Below are 12,606 nucleotides of genomic sequence, written 5' to 3' on the forward strand. Positions count from 1 at the left end.
TTCTTTTTTTACAATTAGAATGTTGCTTGTTTGAATTTTGTATACGTGTAAGTAATAGCATCCCCAATTTATGTTTTTTTTTTCAATCAATCCTTATTTGAAAAAAAATGTTTTGATATTTGACGCTAAAATCATTTTCAATTGAAATCATCATCAGTTGGTAGTAGCGCTATAGGCGTCCATCTGTCTCAAATGGACTTATGAAAGGGGGATGTTGATTTGCTCGGATGGTTAGTGGCACTTGCGGTTGTGTAAACTATATTTTAGGATATTCTTATATTTCATTTTGTAGTGTTTATTTTAAAATAAATAATAAAATAATAAATAAAATAAATGAATACTTGTATAATTTTGTTTACATTGGTGTTGTTTTCACTCCAGTATTCCAAGGCTGTCGTCAGGACTGAGGCTCATTATTTTACTTCTCTTCTGTCAACTCAGAAACCTTACTTCTTTAAAGTCCTCCACTTCCAAAGATATCCAGTCACAAATCAAGTAAGTTTGTTTTATTTGTTTTTTATAAATTGCCACTCAAGTAAAACAAGCTATGAAACAGTGGCTTTTAAGAAAATAATACATATTGAGCCAACATTCCCTCTAAAGAGAATTATTACATAGTTGTACTCACAAGTTTACTATTATTTATAGTTTATTCTGAGGCCCTGTCCGAATTGGAGGCTACGGCTACAGCTAGATTTCTGCCTCATGCTTTGAAGTATAGGATGTCCATAGCAACACCCTTAGCAACAGCCGTAGCCGTAGCTGCCAAATTCGGATTCGTCCTTAGCATTTCATTTTTTTCATTTATGTGAATAACTCTTATAAGATTAGCAATCTCCGTGCCCTTTGTTTGTTTGTTTTGCTTTGTTTTGATGCTGAGCGTGGTTGAATGGCACACACAGGAAGCATGACGCGGAGTGTCTACCACATGCCCTAAAAACTAAACCATCCAAAAGACATTGTTAGATTTTATGTGTGTCCCTACGTCATCTCTCGACTTTATGTGTGTCCTTACGTCATCTCTCGACCCTGCCGTTGGGAACTGATTGAATTTATCCAATTTGATTATTGATCGTCAAAGGAGAGAACTTTTACAGGAATTGTCAGACTCCGTATAACTTCTGTCATAACTGACAGAATGCGTGTTTGCGTAACTTCCCCTGTTTGTGTTTTTCAGCTGCTATAGAAAAATTATCATCCTTGAAATCGATAGTTTTCCTTTTGAATTGATAGTATAAGGAAAAGTGGCTTGAAATGAAAAGTGCAACTTAACTTGATTAAAGGAAAGATAGTGATTGTGTTTTTGTTTGTTTGTCTTTACATGTAGTTTTAATATTAAAACAGCTTATAAATAGTTCCCACTTGGCGTCACACAGTGTAAAGTCGATTATCTTGATGGGCAGCACAAATAATATTTTGACTGCACAACTATGCGCTGAGCATGAATAACGCGCAATGCAAGCAGAAGTTTGATTGAGTTCCTTGCATGATTAGGCAGTTATTCATTTGGATGCGTAGACACAATTGGAACGCTTAACGCAGCTCAAAGCCAAAATCCAAGTTCCCTGTAAAGATTTCATTTATCAGGTATTCAAGCCTTGTGTGCTTCGTTTTTGTAAGGGCAAGGGCACCAAGGCATTTTCTCCTTGGTAAAGGGCACCCTATGAGGAAATTGTAACCTTCTACTGTAGCATTTCAAGGGCACCAAAGGCGATGACTAGGGGCATGGAGGCAATCGCCTTCTGTCTCTTATGAAGTATCAGGCCTGGGAATTATCTACACCTAGTGTTTCATCCAACACTTTGTTTCATTCATTGATTGATTTCATTCTTCAACTTCTCAACAGATTTTTGAAAGGTGTGTTACGCTACGCAGAAAACGTCAACAGCCTTACGGGGCCGGAGAGGAACAAATGGGATGAATGTTGTACTCTGATTGAGTCTCTCTACAGCCTTGTCCAGAGTTACTCTGTAAAACTAAAGCCGTAACTTCAATCAAGGTATGTTAAGTTGTACACAAAATAATATTCAAATATTATAAACCACAAGGAAAACTGAATGGATAGTATTTTTAATGATTTGGGTTTGAACAAAGAAAATTGGGAAGCCGCTTCCACAGCAGTTAACAGTTGTAGGCTACGGCTTCTGACTGGCACCCGCTGAACAAAGATATTGACAAAATAGGGAGACTGCCAACATAGGGCTAGATAGCTCAGTTGGTAGAGCGCTGGCACGTTAATCCGGAGGTCGTTGGTTCGAGTCCCACTCTAGTCAATTTTCTTTGTTCAAACCCAAATCAAAATAGTATTCACAATAATAATATTATGTAGTTCTTATGTAGCACTTTATCAGTCTCAACTAAAAGCGTTCAAACGGATACACAGAGTCTCGTTTGAATTGTGAGACCTATTCGTATTGCACCTTGTAAGTGTTTACCCGTGATGCAGTTCAAGCCTACTGCCAACCAGGCCAGATATTCCTGGGCAAACCCCATTCTTTTAAAGGGAAGGTAATACTTTTTGGTAATCACTAATGGCGATAACTTTTGGTTAGAAGCCTAAACCTACAGCAGCTTTAGAAAGTATTAAGGCATGTTGAGAAACATTTTACGAAGTAATGGTTAATGTAAAAAGTATCTTCTTTTTATTCCCCCAAAGTTTAGTCTGAGAAGCATTACTGTTAGTAACAATTCTCAGATTGTGTACTCCTATGAGGGATTAATCTTCCTGTAAGGCCATATATTCTAAAATGTGACCACCTGTGACCTTTTGAAATGAAATTTTCACAGGTTATTTTGTATTTGTTTTATTTAGGGTTGAACAAATAAAATTTAATAGAGTTGGACTCGAACCAACAATTAACTAGCGGGCGCTCTAGGTTAGTTTTATTTTATGTAAATTTATACATGTTTAAACTAGCTCCAAAAACCAAATACTTTGCCTTTAAGATAAGTCTACTGGGCTCTATTTATGTGCATTACACAGCACATAGGACTAACGGCACTACGTCCCATCTGAAGGACAAATCAAATATAGCGATAGTCAAGAAGACAAGTGCCTGACTGACAGCCCGGACGTACCCACACTCTGACTAGTTGTTGAGAAAACATCAATTACTGCTTTGCATCTATTCTACAGGGTTCTTTAAAACCTATGGGAACATATCATGTGGGTTGGCGAGGAAATTTGGTACAAAAAAATTCTGATGTTTTGATGGTCCTCTTACAAAAATACCTCGATTGATTTGTATTAATCAAGATTCTGTTTTTGTTTGGCCCACTATTTTATTGATTCAATTTTCGCCAATAATGTCTCTACTGATCTCCATACCACCATCTACTGATCCTGTCTGGCCTCTCTGCGTAGTTCCAGACCTCCTTGAGGTTATGATTCCTAGTTTTAGACATTCTGGTCAGCCATGACTCTAAAACCTTGTCTTGCTAATTCTGTGTGCAACCAAGGCTGCCATACTCACATCGCTAATGCAGACATTCAATGCTAGCGCTGTTCGACAGCAGGTGTGATATTCTGGTGTACATGATTTACGATTTGTTTTGCCCTTTGATCATTTTTTTATTTTTTTTATTAATTCAATAGCCAGAAATGTCCAATAATCCTACACCATATGACAAGACTTGATACTTGATAATATATTCCTACTATCTCCAAGGACCAAATATCATGCCCATAGTAGCCTTGATTCTTAGCCTTGATTCAAGGCTGTTGGCGTAGTGTGTGTGCGGCAAAATTACGCAACAAACTGCACGCAGTGTATACACGAACAACGTATACATTGTATGTACAGTACATTGTACAGCGAGAACAGTATAGCGAAGTTGTGAGTACGGTCGTGTCTGTCAACCTCGTACGCGTAGCTCAAACAACAGCCTACTTAGAAGCTACTGACAAAGTACTCACATGTACAATGTTATGTATACCGTAGAGATAGGCCGTGTCCGAAACGGCGACTTCGGCTACAGCTACGGCTAGATCGCGCGCGTCTGCTGTCCTTCAACACTGGTAGACGCGCTGATCTAGACGTAGCTGTAGCCGAAGTCGTCGTTTCGGACACGGCCATAGTACATGTACATGTATGTGTACATACGCTGTACACGTATATGCATGCTTTGTGTTATGTATGGGGTGCGCTAGCGGAATTCATTGGGGACTCAGGCAGATTATGCCGGTCGCGGCTGGCTGGATCGCCTTGATCAAGGCTATGCCCATAGAAGAGAAAAGTGACCACTTGTACAAAGTGCCATTATTAGCAAGGTCTTGTGTGCATCCAACCTCCGCAGCATTAACCTCTGTTTATTCAGTGTCAAGTGTCCCCCCCCCCCCACCTGTCCAAGTGATGTCACACCACGCCTAACTCATCTCTTCAGAAAATAACCCATAACTTTCTTAATTCCTTATCCAAAGTAAAAGTGACATTGTTAAAAACAACATCAAGCCTACTTATTTCTGGTAAACTTCATGGATACTGAACGAATGAAAGGGAAAGATAAATAATACCCCTCGTAATGAAACTGATTTTATTTATCCTACATTTGTTTGATTACACATCCAACAGCACAATTAGCACCAATAAGAGGATAAATAGAATAGGAAACATTACAGTTCAGGTTTAGATGTGAGATTATTGGGGGAAACCCCTGTAAACAGATAGGGACTGAAAACCCAATCAAAATGTAAGACTTCGGTCCGAGGTGGGATTCAAACCGGGGTCCACAGAAGTGAAAGGCAGGGATAGAAACCACTGAGCCAACCTGATCCTCAACCTGTGCCCAATTTTATAGAGCTGCTTAAGCCAGAACAGGGTTACCAGCTGAAATACCATGTCATATACACAATTTGTGACTGGTATCCTGCTTATTTCTGCTCAGCAGAAAAATTATTTGCTTAAGCAGCTCTATGAAATTGGGCCCATTTCATTTAGTTGGTTGTAATGTATTGTAAGTGTGGTCACTGGATGTAAGGTGCTGAATACCACTTGTTGTGAAAGTCGGCAGTTCCTGTTGAAGTCTTGTGTCAGTCACATGATACTGAAGGTTGTTGACTTAGGTTTGAGATCAATGTTTTCATAGTCTAATCCCCACCAGTCAGGGAGATGTTTTTTTCCTCTGCCTTGGGGAAGGCAGCTTTGTTTTAAAGGCACTGGACATGCACTATTGGTAATTACTAAAGATAATTGTTAGCATAAAAACTTACATGGTAATGCACAATGGAGAGCTTTTGATAGTACAAAACACTGGAGGAATGGCTCCCTCTAAAGTATCGTAATTTTTGAGAAAGAGGTAATTTCTCACTCAAATATAAACTACAAATACAGTTTTTAACTATTTAGAGCGAAGCTTTCAAAAAATCTAAAAAGTTAACTGTCTGCCTCTGTCTTGGGGAATAGTATCATGACACTTTAGAATAATAGAATATACGACCAGGAAATGTGAATTTCCAATAAATAAAGCGAGACTTGGATTGACAAACGGTGGTTCCTGACCCGTCTGGATAAAAAGAGAAAAGGACTCGTTGATAATGACCCAAGATGACAATTAAAGCTCTCTTTGGAAGACAAGTACAGCATAAATACAGCGTGCACCTGTTCTTGATTGATGCTACTTCCATGCATTATCAATGCATGATATGCGCAATAATTCATGCGCATGGGAAAGGGGATAATGTATATAACCTGTTTTTGTGCAGCATGCGCTATAGAATTGTAGGTGACAGATTTCCATATTGAGAAAATACAGTTAGCTGTTTGCAAACTGCTTGCCAACCAAAAGGACGTATGGTATAAATGCAAAAGAAAACTGGTAAATGGCCTGATTTGTTCGACCCTTACAGAGTCTTTTTCAAAGGCTAAGATTTCTACATTGTCAAATGTCTATCACAACTTAAGTCACCTTGGATCAAACATTTGAGTGTCCATGTACTTACCCTGCACTTATTTTTCACAAAATTAATGGGCATGATGTCTTTTTTATGTTTAATAAGCAGGCATGATATTCTTCCTACTTAAAGGCAGTGGACACTATTGGTAATTGTCAAAGACTAGCCTTCACAGTTGGTGTATCTCAACATATGCATAAAATAGCAAACCTTTGAAAATTTGAGCTCAATCGGCCATGTCACCCTTGTCACATGAAGTTGTGTGCGTTTAGATGGTTGATTTCGAGACCTCAAGTTCTAAATCTGAGGTCTCGAATCAAATTCGTGGAAAATTACTTCTTTCTCAAAAACTATGGCACTTCAGAGGGAGCCGTTTCTAACACTGTTTTAAACCATCAACCTCTCCCCATTACTCGTTACCAAGTAAGGTTTTATGCTAATTATTATTCTGAGTAATTACCAATAGTGTCCACTGCCTTTAAGACTGTGCTCCAATTTCGTTTTGCCCTTTTAAAAATCTGAATTTTTTTTTATAAAAAAGCCTGAAATGTCTATTAGAGCACACATGATGTGTACGTGTAGGTCAGCCTTTGTACTCGATAAAATATTCCTACTTTTTTTCCAGGGACCAAATGTCATGCCTGAATAAGGTTCCTTGCTATAGGATTTGAGGCAGTACATGATGAGGTTTGCGGTAAAACCATGTGTGTATCTACTTGCCATCAAGGTGCACTTGATTTGATTCTTATTGTCATTTGGTGATGATATAGGGTATGGTGTACCCCTTATTGTGTCTGCTTCGAGTGCTTGAAATCTCAGAAATTCTTTAGAGGATTTTAGGGGGGTACTTCTGTACAAGAGGAAAATAGTCCGTTTACTTCTTCCTCCTTATGGTTAAATGCAGTGGACACTATTGGTATAACTCAAAATAATTATAGCGTAAAACCTTTCTTGGTAACAAGTAATGAGGAGAGGTTGACGAGTAATGAGGTAACATTGATATAACATTGTGAGAAAAACGACTCCCTCTGAAGTAAAGTAGTTTTCGAGAAAGAAGCAATTTTCCACGAATTTGATTTCGAAACCTCAGATTAGAATTTGAGGTCTCGAAATCAAGCATCTGAAAGTGCACAACTTCTTGTGACAAGGGTGTTTTTTCTTTCATTATTGTCTCGCAACTTTGACCGATTGAGCTCACATTTTCACAGGTTTGTTATTTTATGCATATGTTGAGATACACCAACTGTGAAGACTAGTCTTTGACAATTACCAATAGTGTCCAGTATCTTTAAAGTATGGGAAGATTGAGGGGAGGATGGTCATAGGCTTAGGTGGTTACCTTCTGCCACAGGGCATAGTATACTTGTTGCACCTTCTTCCCAAATGTTCTTGTTGAAATGTACAAGTCCGTTAAATGTACGTCGCAGACCCCCAAAATCGCTATTGCCACAATCCAAATGAGCACTACCCAAACAAGCAGAACCAGTTTCTTGTTCTCTGTAAAACAGTGCCACCTAATAAGATTTGTTTTCGCATTTTTCTTTAGATGGTGTGTTTATTGAAAACTAGAGAATTTAAACAATTTACTCTTCCAAAAAAACTAATCCCTGAAATGAGCCTTCCCTTTAAGAGCCAAGAGCAATACATTGTCCCAAACCAGCATAAAGTACATCTGAAATTCGATGAACGGTTTCAACATTGCATTACGCCAGCAGCAAAAAGTACATTGGAAGGCCGGCCCCATTGGAAGGCCGACCCCACTACGAAGTATGATATAAGAAATATTAAGAACAAAAAAATTCTAGCACACTTAGTTTAAAGGCACTGGACACCTTTGGTAATTGTCAAAGACCAGTCTTCTCACTTGGTGTATCTCAACATATGCATAAAATAACAAACCTGTGAAAACTTGAATTCAATTGGTCGTCAAAGTTGTGATAGAATAATGGAAGACAAAAACACCCTTGTCGCACAAGTTGTGTGCTTTCAGATACCTTGAATTAGAGACCTCAGCTGAAACCCCAAATTCAATTCAAATATTTTAGTGAGAAATAAATTACTGCATTCTCAAAGACTACATTACTTCAGAGGGAGCCGTTTCTCACAATGTTTTATACTATCAACAGCTCTCCATTGTCTGCACCAAGTAAGTTTGTATGCTAACAATTATTCTAACAAGTAATACCAATAGTGTCCAGTGCCTTTAAAAATATGAAACCTTAAACTTCCCAACAGATGACATTTCAATTGATGATTTATTCGGTTTAGTTGGTATCGATGACAAGGTGGCACTAAGGTCCATTCTTTATTGAAATTCCAACATGTATCTTATTGTTTTCCCGCACCAGGTGATCAGTTTGTCAATGTCTCCTATTAAATAAAACTGATTGGGCAAATTCAGGGGCTGTCCTTTTGGGTTTGTTTTTTAAACCTGGAGGGAATTGCACTTTGAACAGCTGCCTTTTACAAAAAAAAAGATATGGACCTCATCATCATTATCATTATCATCATGAAAAATATACCAATGTGCCAATTTCACAAAGAGTTAAGATTGGTCTTAACTGCAAAACAATCGTAGTTGCTAAGTAAAGTGTGATGTCACAATACAAATCACTAAGGTGATACTGACAATTTGTCTTGCAATGAATTTTATTGCTTTTTGAAATCAACCCCAGGTCTGGAAGTACATGGAGTCAACAGTGGCCTCTGTAGTCTTGGTTCAAGACTCTCCTGGATTTGTCACAACAGGGCGCGCTATCACCCCAACGCGCTATCAACCACGAACCGCTATCACCCGAGAACCGCTATCACAGGAGAGTCTTGGCACATTCGTTAAATCTCCCCCCCCCCCCCCAAAAAAAAGGGGGCGGGCTCTGCGGGAAACCTACGCACGCGCATTATGTTTCCCCTCCCATTTTGGGGGGAGATTTAACGAATGTGCCAAGACTCTCCTGTGATAGCGGTTCTCGGATAGCGGTTCGTGGTTGATAGCGCGTTGGGGGTGATAGCGCGCTCTCTTGTGACAAATCTAGGATAGTCTTGAACCAAGACTATGGCCTCTGTTGCCCCTGTCTTGGTTATGGTCTTGGTCTTAGCACCCCTACAAAAGTTTCCCTTAGACCTTAAAGGGAAGGTACACGTTTGGTAATTGTCAAAGACCAGTCTTCTCACTTGGTGTATCTCAACATATGCATGAAATAACAAGCCTGTGAAAATTTGAGCTCAATTGGTCATCGAAGTTGCAAGAAAATGATGAAAGAAAAAAACACCCTTGTTGGACGAAATTGTGTGCTTTCAGATAAGAATAAAAGACTTCTAGGTAGTCTACGTTACTTCAGAAGGAGTCGTTTCTCACAATGTTTTATACTATCAACAGCTCTCCAATGCTTGGTTAACATTTGTTTTGAGTAGTTACCAAACATGTGCCTTCCCTTTAAGATTGTCCAGTAGAAATGCCATTTGCAAAATGAAAATGGCCTTGCCCTCTCAAAGATGAAATTCCATGCCTGATAAACATGAGAATAATATGTTTAACAAAATTTCATAAAAGTTATTTGTGGTTAAACAAAAAACATGCGACCCTTGAGTCACAAGTCATCTGGGTAAATTCTAAGTCTAGTCCGAGTGCAAACCTTTCGCCAATGTGCCAATCAATTTGGGTACTTTTTGTTTTTAGTGCATCTTACACCTTGGATTCCATTAGCATTGTTATGTTATGATCATAGAGCAAGGAGATTGACAGGTAGCTGTCTTCCAAACCCAACCCCTCCCCCTCCCCCAGTGGTGCAACCAGAGGGTGGGGGCAGAAAGGCCCCCCAACCTTGCCCCACCAACCCACCCCCACACAAAAATGCACAAATGAATGCTTTGATACATTAATTAGCCCCTTAATGGAAATATTACCCCATCCTTGAACCTACTTGCTTTTCTAGTTGTATTATCATCCATATGTTCTTTGTTGATCTTCTATCACCGTGGTTACAACTGAGTTACCCTTGTCAGTTATGAAGCCAGTTAGTACCCAATTGAGCTAATTTGTTATTGTACCTGGGGCGTTTCTATCACTGGAGATGCCGTCCCCTCAGGTATAAACGCATAAAGTCCTTGGACTTGTGTTTATTTTTTTGTAAACAACCTGTTTGGCAGTACTATGGAGTTGGCGGGATTACAGATGTATATTTTGTCTGTGTGAGACATTAAATGAAAAAAACGTTATTTTTGAATTTATTTACAGGCACTGGGCACTATTTCACTCAAAATAATTGTTAGCTAAAAAACTTACTTGGTGGCATAAAGTTTTTAAGATACTTCTGGGTACCTGTACATTAGATACAATGGGTGTTTCTTCTGGTGATAGAAACGACGACTTCGGCTACAGCTACGGCTACAGCTACGGCTAGATCGCGCGCGTCTGCCTATTCTTCAACACTGGTAGACGCGCTGATCTAGACGTAGCTGTAGCCGAAGTCGTCGTTTCGGACACGGCCTTAGCCTTCTATACTGCAGGGCCCAATTTCATAGAGCTGCTCAAGCCAAAAATAGTGCTTACAATATTTCTGCTGAGCAGAAACAAGCAGGATACCAGTCAAAGAGTGTACACATGACATGCTAATTTGGCTTGTAAGCCTATCCTGGTAAGCATAATTGTGTTATGCTTAGTTACTTTTATACTCTATTAAATTAGGCCCAGGTGTAGTAAACCAATCTATTTTGCTTCAAGTCTCAAACTCTTAGATTTCACCATTCGAGGAAACATCAACAGTAATTTGAAACACAGACGTCTCTTCGGTATTAATGTTTTTTATTTAGGAATTTACTCCAGAAACTGATCGGTTTGCAAAGTCCGGACTAGCATTTCACAGTGTGCAGTCCTGTTTCTAATCGCAAAACAAATGGATTCCCTAAAGTACTGGGTTTTGGGGGTATTTTTCTTTCCTTCTAACAATGGGACTATTTAGTAGTTTGTGCCTGATACCTTTTACAGTCCTGTAGCCAAAAAGTTTGTGACAGTTTTTCTTCTGGGCACAATACCAAGAAAAATACCTGCAGCTTTTCAGGAAAGTTTACTTTTGTCCATGTAAAATTTCTCCTTTTTGGGGGAGGGAGTGCTGTGTTTCAACAAAATATTTCGAGAAAACATTGAAATTCTTTAGAGGTTTCAATTGAAAATCCCTGTGACAATAGCAATCAACTTTTGCTAAAATTATCCATTGTCTCAAACTCACTATCCAGAATGGGATTATTGCTGTCATATCAACAAAGAGCATCTCTCTTGAACCATGCAAATTAGTTTCTGTAACAACTTAAGTTTAGGCAGTCAGGCTGACGTAGTGGTTGTATTCCCTCTTTCCTTCCACGTTTAGGACCCTAGTTCGAATCACACCAGGGGCATACGTGGATTAGGTTTTTCCTTGGAACATTTCTCTGGGGTTTTTCCCTCCCCACATGTAAAGCTTTCTCAATAGGGTTGGTGGCTAGTGTAAGTCCTTGGCTTCACAACCAGAAAAATTATACTAAATGAAATAAACAGTGTGGAATTCACTGTGCAAAATGTAGTTCCCCCCCCCCAAAAAAAAAAAGTTACCAAGAAGTTCATTCCAATGCTCCGTCACAAAGTTGAAGTAGCTCATTTTGTGGTATAGTGTGGCATTTCCTTTTCAGAGTGTTCGTCCATAATGTTTTGATACTGTAAGTGAACTACACGGTCATTTGGCAAGGCAGATCTATTTTTAATGCCAGCTAAAATAACCCATAAATGTGTACCTGAAGGACAATGAGATTGGATTAGGCCAACTTTCTATAACCCCCCCCCCCCCCCCCAATCTCTGAATCTAGAACAGCACAGCATGCGTGGAGTTTTGACGACTGAGTAACGGATCCAGGCAAAACCAGACAACATTCTTCAATTTATGCATTTTATGCAGACATAGTCACAACATATTCCAGACCAGTTCAACGTCCTCTGGTAGTTTCTTTTTTGCCAAATTTATCTCGAGGGATATCCTGAACTTACGGAGTAAAGTCTCCCACAGGAAAAATTATAAGGCTAATCAAAATTGAAAACTTACCAATTCCAGACGTATTCCTTTTGCCCTCATTACACTTTAAAAAAAAACAGTTTGTGACAATCAATTATTTATTGACTCGAGAACCTGCATTTTTCAATTTAAAAACAAACAAAATTGACTACTTGAATTCAAGAAGACATGGTGTAATGTCTATTTATAGTAACCATGTGGTTGCTATATGCGGTGACCGCACAGTGAACCCCATATAGATTAATATGTCATATTGCCATTAAGTAAGTTCAATGGCCCGCCATATGACCCCTATTTCAACTTCTGGTGCCACACTTTCATACTAATAATATCTCTCAAGTTTTTACTCTGTAAGTTGAGCAGGAGTTATAACTAAACTCAGGCCTTGCTCTTAAACCTTTTATGTTTATCATCCCCCCAGGAAGTTTTAGTAGCCCGATCTTAAAATGTTTTGTCTTAAATGTATCTTTCTGATGTATCAATGGTAGCAATCACAACCAGTATAATAGGCAAATAAAGGTTCACTCAAACACTCAAAAATAAATGAATACATTTAAAAAATGTATTATTCACATCCGTTTAAAGAAATATGAGCATTTAAAACAAGTAGGTTGTACAGTTTTTAAGTAGCCCACAGGGCAAGTTGAGAAGTTAGCCCACAGCAGCTTTTACTAGACA

The 12,606-nt window shown here is 38.9% G+C and overlaps 1 protein-coding gene across 6 annotated transcripts in view; it reads left to right on the forward strand.

Annotated features, from left to right (window-relative positions):
* The window catches only part of LOC117292988 (endoplasmic reticulum membrane-associated RNA degradation protein-like), a 28,204-nt gene that overhangs the window by 15,394 nt on the left and 204 nt on the right, over positions 1 to 12,606 (forward strand). For all 6 annotated transcript variants that reach the window (XM_033775192.1, XM_033775184.1, XM_033775201.1 and 3 more), the window contains 2 exons: positions 382 to 495; positions 1,847 to 1,999. In XM_033775192.1, coding sequence (XP_033631083.1) covers positions 382 to 495; positions 1,847 to 1,988 — 256 coding nt within the window. In that variant the 3' untranslated portion in view covers positions 1,989 to 1,999. The remainder of the gene's footprint in view (positions 1 to 381; positions 496 to 1,846; positions 2,000 to 12,606) is intronic.

The sequence above is a fragment of the Asterias rubens genome, chromosome 1 (assembly GCF_902459465.1).
Source record: "Asterias rubens chromosome 1, eAstRub1.3, whole genome shotgun sequence".
Taxonomy (NCBI): Eukaryota; Metazoa; Echinodermata; class Asteroidea; order Forcipulatida; family Asteriidae; genus Asterias; species Asterias rubens.